The sequence below is a fragment of the Protopterus annectens genome, chromosome 10.part0, assembly GCF_019279795.1.
Source record: "Protopterus annectens isolate FY-2018-M chromosome 10.part0, PAN1.0, whole genome shotgun sequence".
NCBI classification, from domain to species: Eukaryota; Metazoa; Chordata; order Ceratodontiformes; family Protopteridae; genus Protopterus; species Protopterus annectens.
This window is the reverse complement of record NC_056744.1, coordinates 1,273,340,000-1,273,355,709: the sequence shown is the minus strand read 5'-3', so window position 1 is coordinate 1,273,355,709 and position 15,710 is coordinate 1,273,340,000. Positions and strand designations below refer to the sequence as shown.

General features: G+C 36.1%; 1 protein-coding gene across 1 annotated transcript in view; it reads right to left on the bottom strand.

Annotated features, from left to right (window-relative positions):
• LOC122814267 (oxysterol-binding protein-related protein 8-like) overlaps positions 1-15,710 on the bottom strand; it is a 716,151-nt gene that overhangs the window by 402,187 nt on the left and 298,254 nt on the right. The window contains exon 8 of the mRNA XM_044086861.1: positions 14,049-14,130. Coding sequence (XP_043942796.1) covers positions 14,049-14,130 — 82 coding nt within the window. The remainder of the gene's footprint in view (positions 1-14,048; positions 14,131-15,710) is intronic.

Sequence of the window (15,710 nt, the reverse complement as noted above, 5' to 3'; positions counted from 1 at the left end):
TATGCAAAATGGCAACAAAATCCTGAAAATGGCAAAGACTTATGTATATTTTACACTAGCACGCTGGTGTGTGCCTGAGGTGAATGTATGCCTTGTGGAGGAAAGATCCTGAGCTTTATAGGGCTAGCAGGATGGATGGGATCTGTGTTGGGAAAGCTTCAAATATCAAGAATACTGCAATAGTGATCTAATGAAGAACATAACTGTATTGCATAATGCTGGAACTTTTCTGCAGAACTCACTTCACTAAAGAAAGTCATGGCCAATTTTTGATGCAGGGTGACAATATTCCACTCGAGAGGAAATAACCAGAAATAAAGTAGAAACAGAGAATCAAAGTCACATAGACCAGTGCCAACAGTATTAGAAACTTATATGGAGCATTTTCTATCTGTTTCCTGTCCTGTCTCTTTTGTTAGGTACCAATACTGCTTCCTATAAGAATGATAGATAGGAATGTAAAATTCCTAACCAGCTATGGAATACAAGTATGAAAAACTTGCTTTACAGCAGGCTTTTTACCTTGCTTTTCCGTTTCAGAGAGGGCCTCCTCATTTGGATGCACACATATTTCTATAACTTAAATGCTTAGCATTAAAGTCTCCTCAATAATATCAAAATGGAAGAGTTCATTGCTGAGTCAGAAATCTCTTATAATAACTATTACAGTTGCTGCTGACCTCATGGAACCATTTGTAGTGTTGTAATTTTGTTACAGGTTCACAGGTCTAAATGGCAGACTTAGGACTCTAGCAGACTTCTAGCATAATACATTTGCAAAGGGAGTTAATAAATGACATCCAAATGTAAAAATATGTTTATTCCATAACTTTGCAATGTGTCACATAATGTACTACCCATTTTTGTTATTGATATTCATTTTTAGCATTATATTTCTTAATTTGGTATTAACTCTCCCACTGATGCATTGCAGGTGTAGACTTTAAGAAGAACCAGATCAGGAGAAAACAAACGTGTCACCTCTAACCCCATAAACAGTGGAAACAAGCTTTAACACCTTTAGAGTAAGGGGATGATTGATTGATTGATTGATTGATTGATTGATTAATTAATTAATTAATTAATTAATTAATTAAATCATTTTTATTTGGTGGCCAGGTAGTCAGGTTGAACTGGTGGTGCTTCTTTTTCAACTGCAACCAAGATGTGCAATTACAACTGTAGAAGGAAAAGACAACAAACATACAAGAAAATTAGCAAAGCAGTAGCCAGTAATAAAATAACAAAAACAGAGGGAACATAATGTTTACTCAAAAATCACATCAAAGAAGTTACTGTAATATATAGCAATGGGAAAACACCATCATGTTTTGATTATACCTGACATAATGCACAGTTACCTTCTACCTATTCTAAGGTAGAATGCAAGCATTACAGATTCAGATTTTCCAAGGCTGCTGAGTGTTTAGACTATTCACACCTTGTCATTGCTCTCAGGCTGCACCTCCTTTCTCCAGGAGGGCCATAAAAGTCAATCATGGAGTTAATTTGTGGATAACTATCCAGTCATCTACATTATGTTTAAAGGAAAATAATGAGTCACATTGCATAATATGAAGGAGAAGTTTATTTCAGAGGGTTGGAAGGCATTGGGTTATAAACTTATTCCTCTATCATGTTTTATTTAGATACTAGTGATGTTTTAGGTGCCTGGTTATGGTACTGATGGAGATACTGGACTTGTGGAGAAACAGGAGGTTCAGTATGGTTCAGTATAATAATGATAATGATATTAATGGTGTAGTAAGACAGAGATCTCCCCTCAAAAGTCTTTAAGACATTGAATAAAAGGATAAAGGTTCCAGCCTCACTCTTGGTAGCTTAGAGACTTTAGGCCTGTGATCTTTTTAGTTAAACAAATAATGGTTAAACTTTTCTGTGCGGAAGATCTAAGATTTCCTAAAGTTCAGGCATATAAATCATTTTTGTTGTTTTTGTTTTGATCTTTTTAGTTAGGAACCTTTGGGGTCTTTCTAGTTTTTTAATATGTTCAGACAGATACATTCCAAAGAAGGCACTGTACTCAATAACTGGCTTGACCATTCAAATGGAGATAACAAGAAAAAACTGTATAAAAGATCAATCTGCCAAACATTAGTGGGTGCATGCTACACAAAAGTTGGAAATAAATATTTAAAAAAGCTGTCATATATAACAGGGGGAATAATAACGTATTATCATAATAGCTACACTAAACATATTATTTTGGAATGTGAATGGCTTCACAGGTACAGACAAAATGATAAGAATATTGAATTATATTAAGAAAAGCACAGTGCAAATAGCAATGCTAGAGGAGACACATTTAAGAAATGAGCATGTGAATTTCATAAAAAAAAGGATTCCAGGGTATATTCAACAGAATATCAAGGACAAAAGAAAAGTAGAGTGACTTATACTAATTGCTACAGGAGCTAAAACAGAAGAGGAAAAAAGATAGCAATGATAGATTTGTGGTAGAAAAGGGCTACTGGCAAGGGAGAAGTATTATACAGGCATGTATTCATATTCCACCTAAAAGTGATATTATAGAGCTTAAGAAATTTTGGGGATAAATAATCAGCTTTCAGCAGAGAATAGTACTTAAAGGAAGGGACTGGAACTTGATTTGCAACAGTGAGGATGTAGCTGGGAAGGTAACCATTTGAGATGTCAGGACTCACTACAGCAAGTCACAAAATACTGAAAGTGAATGGGCAAAAGAACTGACTTACATATACTAACTCTGAGATGCTATTTCTCAGAATATTCCCTGTTCTCTGAGGTATGACAATCTTAGAGTTGGTATATGTAAGTTAAGGTGGTATGGGGGGGTTTGTTCCTCCCATGGGGGGTACAGATGGAGCTTGCCCCCACCTTCAAAAAGAAGGTTTAAGGAGAAGAGCAATTTTCAAAATTCGTTCTCCTGTTTATTTGGTCTTTTCTTCTGTCTTGTTGGCACTCAACATTTTGTGTGCCAACATTTCAACAGGGAACCTAGAAGGGAAAATATAACAAAGGACGGCAGATTTTTGAAGAAATTTCTGAAAATACTTAGTATGGAAGACATGAATTTAGTATTAAAAACTTAGAGAGAATTTAATATTATTCCCCAAGGTGCAATAACTGGGCTAGGCTATACAAAAAATTATATTTCACAGAAACATGTGCATTTAATTGAAAACTTCAACGCACATCCAGTAACTATTTCAGATCATGCAACAATAACAACTAGGATAAAAATGCAGGGTAATACATTACAAATGAGACACTGGCATTTCCCCAGCGACCTGCTGAAAAGAATGGAAATTAAGAAATGAGTAGTGAAAATTATTTGAGAGTTATTAGGGAAGCTAGAAATTTCTTCAGAAGATAAAGATAGTGAACTGAATAAAATAAAAGTGGAGTTTAAAAACAGGGTAGAAATAGAAGAAAAAGAGATATGGTTAAGAACTAACAATAATTATTTAGAGGGGTTGACAAAAGTTAAAGTATTGCAAAATAAGGGGATCTTACAGAGCAAGAAGATGTGCACTTGCAGAGTGTGGTGTGCAAAAGATAATTTGCATGAGCAAAGAAAACAAAGTGGGAAAGCTGACTAAAGGTCCACAAAGTACATAAAAATCCTTTTGCAAACAAACCAATGTGGACCACCACTGTCCAACGATAAAACACTGAAACAAAAAACATAGTTTATTTGGCTGAGTGTCAGCAATGCACAGCATTTTATGTGGGAAAAAACAAATAATATGTTTAAAGTTAGAAAATATCAAAAATAGGAGGGTGCAATATACATTTTGATTGGCTGAAGTGATTTTAAACTAGATATTTAAATGTGATTAAAACTGTTTTCTTTTATCTGAAGAAGGGCAGAGCCCGAAAGCGCTTATCTGTGTTTAAAACTGCCTGTTTGTATTTGTTTTATCATATTAAATCAGTGTTTTATCATTGGACAGTGGTGGTCTACATTGGTTTGTTTGCAAAATAATTTGCATGAGTTTAGAAAGATCGCTATTAAGCAACTGTTTTTTGTTCATAACTCCAGAGCATAAAAACTTTAAGCACAATGACTTAGGCAACAAGTAGAAAGGGTTGTTGCCAAACTTAGGGAGCCAATAAGAAGAAAAATAATCAAAGATCCTATCACGGTTTTAGAGATATATCAGAAATGTTATGAAATTTTTTATAAAGCAGAGGAATGTGGAAATCAAGAAAAGGCACAAATGGAAATATTTATGGAAGACTTAGGTATGGCAAGGTTAAAGGGAGAGGAGGCTCAATAATTAACAATTAATATAGGAGGAAATGAGATAAAAATGGTGATGTACATCAATCTGTAACAAAGTCTACAGGAATAGATGGCATTCATGTGAAAGGTTGGAAACTAGGAGGGAAAAAGTGATAAAGATCTAGAAGGTTTTGTTTAACAGTATTTTAAAAGGAGGGGAAGCATCAACATCCTGGAAGGTAGCTGTGGTGGCTATAATATCTAAAGATAGCAAAGACCCATCAGATCCAGCTTCATATAGGCTTATTTAAATTTTAAATCATGATTATAAAGTGTTTATGTCTATAATAACTAAAAGAATGGCAATGGTGTTGCCAAGAATTGATAGATTTGGATCAATGTGGTTTTGTGGAGGGGAGGCAGACATTTGACAACATTAATAGAACAATGATGATCCAGAGGGAAGCAGATAGTAAGAAAATACTTCTGTTGTTGGTGAGTCTTGATTCAAACAAAACAGGGAATATGAGGGATCAGAGGCAAAAATGAAAGTGGGAGAATTCCTCTCTGATAAGCTGTGTCTGAATAGAGGAACCAGGTAGGGACATCCTCTTTCCCCTTTGTTTTTGTGTTATATTTAAAGCCACTGGCACAAAAAATAAGGGGCTCAGAAATTCAAGGATATAATTAGCATGGTAATCAAAAAAGTTGGTTTTATTTGTAGGTGATATTATTTTGTACCTGACAAAACCAGAAAATGACATCTCAGTGTTGTGGAACATTCTGAGATAGTTTCAGGTCTTTTCAGGATATAAAATGAATGAAGACAAAACAAAGGCTATAGCTGTAAACTATGTACCCAAACATGAACTAGTTCAGCAATAGCCATATTTATGGGGACATGATAAAATGAAGTTGTGACATCCCCACTCTGGGCCAGTAATCAAGGAGCCTCAATCCTCACCATTGACACTGGAGAGGGAAGTTCACTTGGAACAAAAATTGATACACCCAGTATTTCCAGACGGAGCTCTCTACATCAAACACAATTTCCCTTAAGAGCAAAGTACTCAGCCGAGTGTCCTAGCCAAGTGTTCCAGCACCTTCTCTGTGAAACCAGTGCTTCATGTCCCTGTTCCAAGTAGCTGACACACACACTCTCTTTGAGATTTACTTTTTACACACACACACACACACACACACCTGGGAAAGGCTGGCACAAATTATTCACTCTACCAATTTTGCCCAGACTATAAGGTAGATTCACTGCCACCATTCAGTTACTATAAGGCTCTTAAAAAGGTATCAAGTTATACTGAGTGAAGTTAATACTATTGCCAATGATAATGTTGACCAAACAGCCAGGTTTTCAGGCGTAGCCACAGTGTCACTAATAGCTGTAGGTACTCTCAAAGGGTAAAATATCTTCTAAAGGACCAGACACAATGAAAAGTTTAAAATATTTAATAATAAATAACAAAAGTAAATTAAAATGCCAAATAACTATTTAAATAAACACCAGAGTTTCAATCACAGGAAATATTAAAAATAACACAGATGAATAGATTCACAAAGTTACAGAAAAACAGTACTTAACTAATTTCACTATATTTTCCTAACTGATTTAAAGAATTATCCCTGGTCATTTACTAGAGCAAGGCAAGATGAAGTTGGTGAGGGATCTTTCTATGTCAGGTTCCAAGAAACAGATGCCCTGAGACATTTCTGTACAGAATGACATCACATACTTGCATACATCTGCTCATCTGACTTCTGGTTCCCATGCAACCCCCATTGCTAGAAACTGCCATGATGTAGCACCTACATGTCAATAGTACACATACAAGAGCTTTGCTCAGATCTAGTGCAGCTTAATGAAGTCATAAAACAATTACAAACTTCTACTCATCCTACAGAAACTAACAAACCATGCCTCTTACAGACACTGTATCTCTGACTGCATTCAAAACTGTGAGATATCATCTTTATGGCCGAGGCCCAGTAATTTAATTTTCTTACTATTTCTCAAAGTCAGGTGGCTTGAGATTAACCTCTTCTCTTCCAGTATCCTCTGTTACAATGTATACATTTAAACAGTTACAATAATGCATGTACATTTCTTTTCTGCCCAGCAAGGCACACTGCTGATACATTTTTAACATAAGCAGCTTTACAAATATATTTTTCAACACAAGCATCTGTAAAAATCCGTTTGATATGCAAATGACATATAATTCTTTACAAAATTAGAGCTATCTGTGCTGGTATATGTTAAACATCCACAGCAATACTTCTCTTGACATAACTAGCAATACCTCACATTGCCACAGAAGTATTTAGAAGTATGGGTTAAAAAGGACTCTGTTATGGCAGCTAAGGATATGCGGGAAGAGACTTAACAAAATATAATACAAAAACAGAGAAATTGTAAGCTCTTGTTTATGAATATGGATAGCAAGGGACAAGCTGTGTCTGAATAGAGGAACCAGGTAGGGACATCCTCTTTCCCCTTTGTTTTTGTGTTATATTTAAAGCCACTGGCACAAAAAATAAGGGGTTCAGAAATTCAAGGATATAATTAGCATGGTAATCAAAAAAGTTGGTTTTATTTGCAGGTGATATTATGTTGTACCTGACAAAACCAGAAAATGACATCTCAGTGTTGTGGAACATTCTGAGATAGTTTCACGTCTTTTCAGGATATAAGATTAATGAAGACAAAACAAAGGAGTTTCATGTCTTTTCAGGATATAAAATTAATGAAGACAAAACAAAGGCTATAACTGTAAACTATGTACCCACAAATGAACTAGTTCAGCAATAACCATATTTATGGGGACATGATAAAACGAAGTTGTGACATCCCCACTCTGGGCCAGTAATCAAGGAGCCTCAATCCTCACCACTAACACTGGAGAGGGAAGTTCACTTGGAACAAAATTTGATACACCCAGTATTTCCAGATGGAGCTCTCTACATCAAACACAATTTCCCTTAAGAGCAAAGTACTCAGCCGAGTGTCCTAGCCAAGTGTTCCAGCACCTTCTCTGTGAAACCAGTGCTTCGTGTCCCTGTTCCAAGTAGCTGACACACACACACACTCTTTGAGATTTAATTTTTACACACACACACACACACACACACACACACACACACACACACACACACACACACACACACACACACCTGAGAAAGGCTGGCACAGATTATTCACTCTACCAACTTTGCCCAGACTATAAGGTAGATTCACTGCCACCATTTAGTTACTATAAGGCTCTTAAAAGGGTATCCAGTTATACTGAGTGAAATTAATACTATTGCCAATGGTAATGTTGACCAAACAGCCAGGTTTTCAGGCGTAGCTACAGTGTCACTAATAGATGTAGGTACTCTCAAAGGGTAAAATATCTTCTAAAGGACCAGACACAATGAAAAGTTTAAAATATTTAATAATAAATAACAAAAGTAAATGAAAATGCCAAATAACTATTTAAATAAACACCAGAGTTTCAATCACAGGAAATATTAAAAATAACACAGATGAATAGATTCACAAAGTTACAGAAAAACAGTACTTAACTAATTTCACTATATTTTCCTAACTGATTTAAAGAATTATCCCTGGTCATTTACTAGAGCAAGGCAAGATGAAGTTGGTGAGGGATCCTTCTATGTCAGGTTCCAAGAAACAGATGCCCTGAGACATTTCTGTACAGAATGACATTACATACTCGCATACATCTGGTCATCTGACTTCTGGTTCCCATGCAACCCCCCATTGCTAGAAACTGCCATGATGTAGCACCTACATGTCAATAGTACACATACAAGAGCTTTGCTCAGATCTAGTACAGTTTATGGAAGTCATAAAACAATTACAAACTTCTACTCATCCTACAGAGACTAACAAATTGTATCTATGACTGCATTCAAAACTGTGAGATATCATCTTTATGGCCTAGGCCCAGTGATTTAATTTTCTTACTATTTCTCAAAGTCAGGTGGCTTGAGATTAACCTCTTCTCTTCCAGTATCCTCTGTTACAATATATACATTTAAACAGTTACAATAATGCATGTACATTTCTTTTCTGCCCAGCAGGGCACACTGCTGATACATTTTTAACATAAGCAGCTTTACAAATATATTTTTCAACACAAGCATATGTAAAAATCAGTTTGATATGCAAATGACATATAATTCTTTACAAAATTAGAGCTATATGTGCTGGTATATGTTAAACATCCACAGCAATACTTCTCTTGGCATAACTAGCAATACCTCACATTGTCACAGTAGTATTTAAAAGTATGGGTTAAAAAGGACTCTGTTATGGCAGCTAAGGATATGCGGGAAGAGACTAAACAAAATATAATACAAAAACAGAGAAATTGGAAGCTCTTGTTTATGAATATGGATAGCAAGAGACAAGCAGTGAAAATGTTTTCAGTTATTTTACTTTTGTACACAGATCAGGTATATTTTTAGCAACCAGAGGAGAAACTCTGGACAAGAATTAATAAAAAGTTGAATGATTTTATCTACGAGGGGAAAAAGGCAATGGTCAAGTGGGATAAACTGATTTTTCTAATAGAAGAAGGTGGTTAAGGATGACCTGATTTGAAGGGATACTTTAGAGCTACACAGTTAAGGTTCATATACATAACATACACAGAAAGCTATAACTGGGATACTTTAGAGATGCACAGTTAAGGTTCATATACATAACATACACAGAAAGCTATAATTCAAAGTGGAAATGGATGATGATAAAGCAGGGATGAAATTCAAGAAATAAGGAGAGAGTGATATTTTGGATGCAGATCCTTAAGGAGACTGCAGAAAGGAGATTTTGCTGATAGAGATGACTGCAATTAGGGGTCCACAGAATAAGCAGGAGGGGGTCTAGAATTTTCTGGAGAAAACTGACAAAGGAACCAAGGCATTGGGAGCAAGTAAGTAAAGAGGGAAAGGTAACAGAAATGGGATGAGGTTAGCAACACATTTGGACTGCAGGCAAAGTATAGGCAAAGAGAATGGGACAGGGGAATCTTAAGTGAAATATCTGCTCTAGTAGAGTTTTTAGTTGAATCTAAAACAGGAGCTGCTGTTAAAAAGGGTTAGTTAGTATGGGGTTGGGTATTAGCATAATGGTCAAGGTGTTTACCTCACAAGCAAGAGGTAAAGGGCTTGATTCACACTGAGGAGAACTGGCTAGGCTTAAAATGGCCCACAAACAGCCTAGTACTTACCTATGAACCTATTTAAAATATTGCACAATAACTATAGGAATTAATGAGAGAAGGTTAGAAAAGATTGGGAAGAGAGACTGTATAAGCAATTTACAAGGAAACAATGGAAGGACATATGTATGGCCCCCAAATACACAAAAATCAAGAAGATTTAGGATTTTTTGCTTGGAATTGTTTGTAGATATCATTTTATACCGCACGCAGGCTCTAAAGAATTTTTCCTCAGGTAGATGGCAAATATTGGAGGTGTGATGGGGAACAAAGAGGTAAATGGGAACATATGTTTTGGGAGTGTAATGATCTGATACTCTTTAAACATTCCCTACAGAGTACTCTGTCAGAAATATTGAGTAAGCAAATGGGTGCAACAAAGGAAATTATTTTTTTTTAGCTGGAATACAGGATCTGAATTGCCTAGACACAGTAAGGCCTGTAAGTTTAATTCTGGTGGCTGCCAAAAAAGCAATTACTAGAAAATGGAAACCAAAGTCTAAACTAACTGTATTTGAAATATTGAATATTATAACAGAGATAAAAGAACTGGAATTGGGATCTTTAGAAAAATGGAAATTGTGGGAACAATACATGCAGAATAATGTTTTGGAGGAGGAGTGAGGTTTAAGGGAAGGCAGGCATTGATCAATGTATGTAATTTTAGATTAATGATAATTACATAAAAGGATATATGTGACAATGTTTTTAACTGTGAACATGTTAACATGGTTTGTTTTATTTTCTATAAATGCATGGTTGCCTATGTCTTAAGTAATAATTCCTCAAAGGTGTTAAAAATAATTGGCCTGATCAGTACTAGGTGTAAGGGAGTGATTACCTCTTTAAACCTTGACAATACTCCTTTGGCAATTAGCTGGCTAAATAAATGTATTTCCTGACAACCATTGTCATATGATGGTTGAAACAGAGAGAGAGAGAGATAGAACTATTAACCCAGTCAGTCATTACATTTTTTGCTTTTTAGTAGTGTATTGTCTATACAGCACAATGAGTGAAGAGTTGTATATCAAATGTGATGATCCTAATTGTTTTAGCATTTAGTTTGAGCTCAGTTTTAGTACACCAAGAGTCTACTATGATAGAGTTAATTCTGCAGAGTTTGGATGTCATAGGCTGTCTTAAGAACAAGCTCCAGTTTGCAGTCATCTGCAAACTTTCTTAGCCATATGTCTTGGCACTCAGCTTTGAGATATGAGAAGGAAATACCAAAAAGTAGAGGTCCAAGCTCCGAGCCCTGAGGGGCATCTCTTGTCACTTTCATACTTTCTAATGAGCCACAGCAACTTACACTTTGTAGGCTCTGTCTTTTAGCCAGTTTGCTATCGATCTTATCACAAATATGACTTTTAGCATTTAGCTTTTGTATGATGCCAGCAATGGGAATTGTGTTGAAGGCTCTATTCAGCTCAAAATTCAGCTTGTGCACTGTATGGCCACCATTACAGCCTCCGTAACCATTTTGAAAAAGTTTAACAGATTAAATAAATGAGCTATAGCTTACATGAAGCCAGACTGCGTTCTCAAGTCTAACAAGATTCCTGAAATCACAACTTATGAGGAGAGTTACAATGAATTCCATGGCTTTGCGGATGAGGCTTGTAAAGCTGACAGGTCTATAATTACTCAGGTCGGTTGTAAGTACACCCTTATGTAGGACTATCACCATTGCAGTATGCCATTCATCAGGTAAAAAAACAGTATCCTAACTTATGTTAAACAGTTTGAAGAATATGTCTGCAAATGCAATGTTAACACTATTGGTGAAGGAACGAAGTACACTGTCAGGTCCAATAGAGGAAGTATTTTGGTCTTGGTGAGAAGTTTCAGTAAATCATCTTTAGAGATAATTGAGGGAGGACAGGATTCAGATATTTCAGGGATTTGAATGGAAGTCACTGTGGTAAAAGTGGCACTAAATATTTGTTTGCAAGGATAATGGCATTGTCTATTTATTATGAGTATATTCAGAGCAATGTAGGGCAATATTTTTGTTTTAGCTTTCAAATTTAGCTAAAGAAGGATTTATAATTATCTTTGGCTTGAGTGGCCAGCCAAAGTCAAAGTTCACAGGCTCCTTCAGGGGACATGACAGTGTTCTTCAGTTTTTTTTTTTTTGTAATGCTTTTATTATCATTGAGAAGAGGGGTTTTGTTAGCTACTAAACAATTCAAGGAGTTACTTTTTATTGTTGTTGTTGTACAGTTTATGGGGGGCAAGCCGGTGAGGCCAATTTCTCTAAGATTAGAGATGCTCGACAGTCCAGTTTGCACCTGTCATTTCAAGGCTTTTCCATTGTGGCTAAAGACATTGCTCTCCTTCATGCCATTTTAGGAAGAGTCCAGGTATTTATTTACCACATTTGCTTACTGGGAGTGGTCAGACTTGCCAGATTTTACCCTTTTTCGGTGGAGGCCCAGGGAGAAAAGCTCCATATTCAAATTAAATTTCGATGTAGTTAACATGGCATCACAGACATACTCAACTTAATGCAGAATACAAAGTGCAAAATTTTAAAATAGTAATATGTAATTGCTATATGCAATAGTGGAACTATACTAAATTTGTATCTAGAAGACAATGTGAAAAGAAAAATAACAGAAAAACATTATGGTGGAGGGTATAGAGAGTGGAGTTAACTATAGAAGCAACTGAAGGGTGATATAGAAGGCGGATAGAATATGTGGACAGAAATGAAATAGAAGAATTAGACGAGATGGAGAAATGGATTTGTAGTTCAGTTAATGGACATGCCAGCATCATTACCATTTCTCTGCTGAATACATTAAGCTACAAGGTATCTCTACAAAATACCAGAAGTCTAAACAATAAATTGCCTGATCTTGAGACACTCCTGCATTTAAAAAACATCCAAGTATGTGTAATTACTGAAACTAAGTTTAAATGTAAAGAGAGTACTCCACCTTTGTCAGGGTTTTGCACTTTTTATGTCTTCAGACCCAGTGCAACCATGGTGGAGTCTCTGCACTTGTTAAGGAACATATTACTCTAGGCAGACTCTTAGGAGCTCACAAGCTGAACTCATTTAACTAAGACCTCTCTAGATAGGATTTGTTATCAACTAATAGCTTTTCACCGAACAGTTACAATGAATAGTTTTTTGCAGAACACCTTCTCTGTCTCCTGATTACTATGTAAGATTCCTCAGTCTTCAAGGAAATTTCTTTTTTTTTGCTGAGTTTCACTACCATCCAATAAACTGGATATGCCCCCAAAATTACTAGACTTTATACACAAAAATTCCTTTGAGCAGTTCCTAAATAAACTTACTAGAAAACACAGCATTCTTGACCTGATTCTTAAAAATACAGTCACCTCTTGCACTACCCCTCTGGCATCTCCTTCTGTGGGGAAATTTGACCATAAACTTGTGACCTTCTACTTTAAACTCCTAAAAGTTCCTTTGACAAACCTCACTGAATTTAAGGACTACAAACATGCCAACCTCATGTTGTGACAAAAAATCTGAATTTTCTCTTGATTACATCTACCCTGACCTTTATGCAACAGCAAGCTTCACAAAGGAACTCTACACCGTTTAGAAAATATACAGAGCTTAGCAGTCTCTACCAGAACAAAGTATCACAGTAAATTAGAAGATAAACCACCTTATGGTCCCTGTAATAAATAAACTGTACTTAAAACGATGTGTAAAATCTGTATTATTAACATGTTTAGCGAGAGCATTAACACACTTCATCTTACTAATACTATAAATGTGCTCCCTTATACGATCCTTAAAGGGCCTATCCATTTTGCTGCATATTCCAATGCTTTCTTATTATTTTCATATACTTATCTACATAAGAAGTGTAACACAGAGGAACTTTATGTTAATAAAACAGATTTTTACGCATCGTTTTAAGTTTCTAGTAATAGGAAGGACATATGAAAATGTTAGATTGGGTGACATACGGTTAAGAACAGAGGAACTAGAATCCACATGGATAGCTAGGATGAGAGATGATGCAGGGAGTGGATTAAATGAATGTGTACCCCTTAGACCTAAATTAAAGTCCAGACCTCTTAGGAGGTGGCTTTTGTTTAAGTTTTAATTTATCTGATATGAATGTTTTTCCTCTGTTTTAATATAATTTTGTTGTAATGTATACACATATTTTTTACTAGCGTAGCCCTTCTTTAATTCTGTTAATTGGATGATGTCATGTGATTTTACAGAATGTTTTAAAGGTGTGAATTTTGTAGTGTGTTTTTATTCCACCTGATGAAGCGCGTTTGTGAAAGTGCTTGTGTATTCTGTGCACTAGTAAAGTTTTTCTACACTGGAAGCAGCAGCCGTGGTTGTGTCCTTATTGGTTTATGTCTTTGTATATTTCGATTTTTTGGACACACTTATTGGGTTTTTGGTGGCATTGATTTTGTTTTTGTATTAATAAAAATACTGAGTATAGTATTTAGAGAGACACCCGTATGTTGAATTATACAGTATTCCTTTTTATGGCCCACTGCTGTGATTTTTGAAAAATGGTGCTATGACCTTTCAAATCCACAACAACGTAAAAGCACACACCTACCTCTGCCCCTGTGTAGAACCCAGACAGATACCACTTCACCACCTTTTTGAAGTGACAATATGCATCTTCTTCAACTGCGGCCCTGTGAATCAGAATTTAAAGAAAAACATTATTATATGCTAGCTTTACCTTAAAAGAAATAACAAATTCACTAGGTCTGCATCACACTATGAAGTATGACATTTTCTTGAAAACCGAACAGAAAAGACCATGCACATCTTTAGGCCTTAGAAGGCAAAATACTATCTTTGGAAGGTGTTTTCTTAGGCCTTTTTACAACTCTATATTCTGACTCTCTTTTGGAATTTCTGCACCTCTAGTGTAACTGCAGCAGGGTCTGATGCTGGTATCAGTACTAGTACAAATTTAAATTACACAATTATACAGGCTGCAACATCTGCATTATGCCTGCATGGTTTGGTTTCATAACCCCCGGGGTGGACTTAATATTTATAGATATTTTTGTAGCGACCTCTTTATTAGTTGGGTTCTCTGCCATATATCTCCTTCCCTTTATTTTCACTGCTGTCTGCAAGGGTCCTCTTTTTCTTTAGACTCATTTTGTAAAGAGTTTGGTCTTTTTTTCTATCAAGCAGGCTGAACATCTTTTATTCTGATTAGCCTTGCTGCTTTATGACAGAGCACCTAGGAGACAATGGGTGTGTAATCTTCAAGCACAATTTGCTTATCACAAACACATTTACTGATAGGTCTGGAGAGATGACTTATCTTTTAGTCAGAAAATGATCAAAACAGCAATTTCTCTTTAAATGTGTCAGAAAAAGCACACAATACAGTATGCACAAAACCGTGGGCTAAATTTTCTGAAACATAACTGTGACCAATGGTTCCTCAGTTAGTGTGAGAAGAATATACAAAACTGCATCCCAGAGATGATTTTATATGAGAGGCTTACACCAGTTATGTCAGTACATTTGCCAGCAGAATAACAGCATTAACCTTCCAAGGAAGAAAACAGCTTTGGAAATCTAGCAAAACCAACACAGATGAGAAGGAGGATAAACATGGACTCATGATTTATTGTTGTACTGAGCCCCCCCCCCCAAAAGTTAATCTGGGGGTGTTCATTATACCTGGAGTGGTCAAGCAAGAGCAAAGTGAGAGGAAAGTGGCTGCAGCAAACAGTTTTTGGGATTACATCAGAAGGACATATTCTAGGAGCAAAGACGTATATGACTATTAGAAGCCATACATTAAGAAGAATATCAGGCTGATAGAAGAAGTATAGAGGGAAGACAAGTGAAGGTATGTGGGGTGGAGAAGAAAGGAGATGACCAGGGACTAGAGGAACTCTAGTTCTTTTACAACAAAAATGAAAGTGTTGATGTAGGTATCCAAGACCATTTCAGACAAATGTGAATGGGACACCCTGAAAAGGAAAAAAAAAACAGGAAGCGGGGCTCAGGCCACAAGTTATATTGGCTGTCTGCTGTATGGATCTATACTAGTACATCTCACAGAGAATGCTATGGACCCATGGAACTGACTTTCAGAATAGTAGGAAGAAAAGGTAGCCATGACAGCATTCAAGGGATAACAGATGGAGAAAGTGCAAAGGGACAGGGACAGATGTAGGTAGGGTAAAATGTTAAATGTTAAACTTAAACGGTTTCCTTCTGTCAGTAAGTACAAGAAATATAT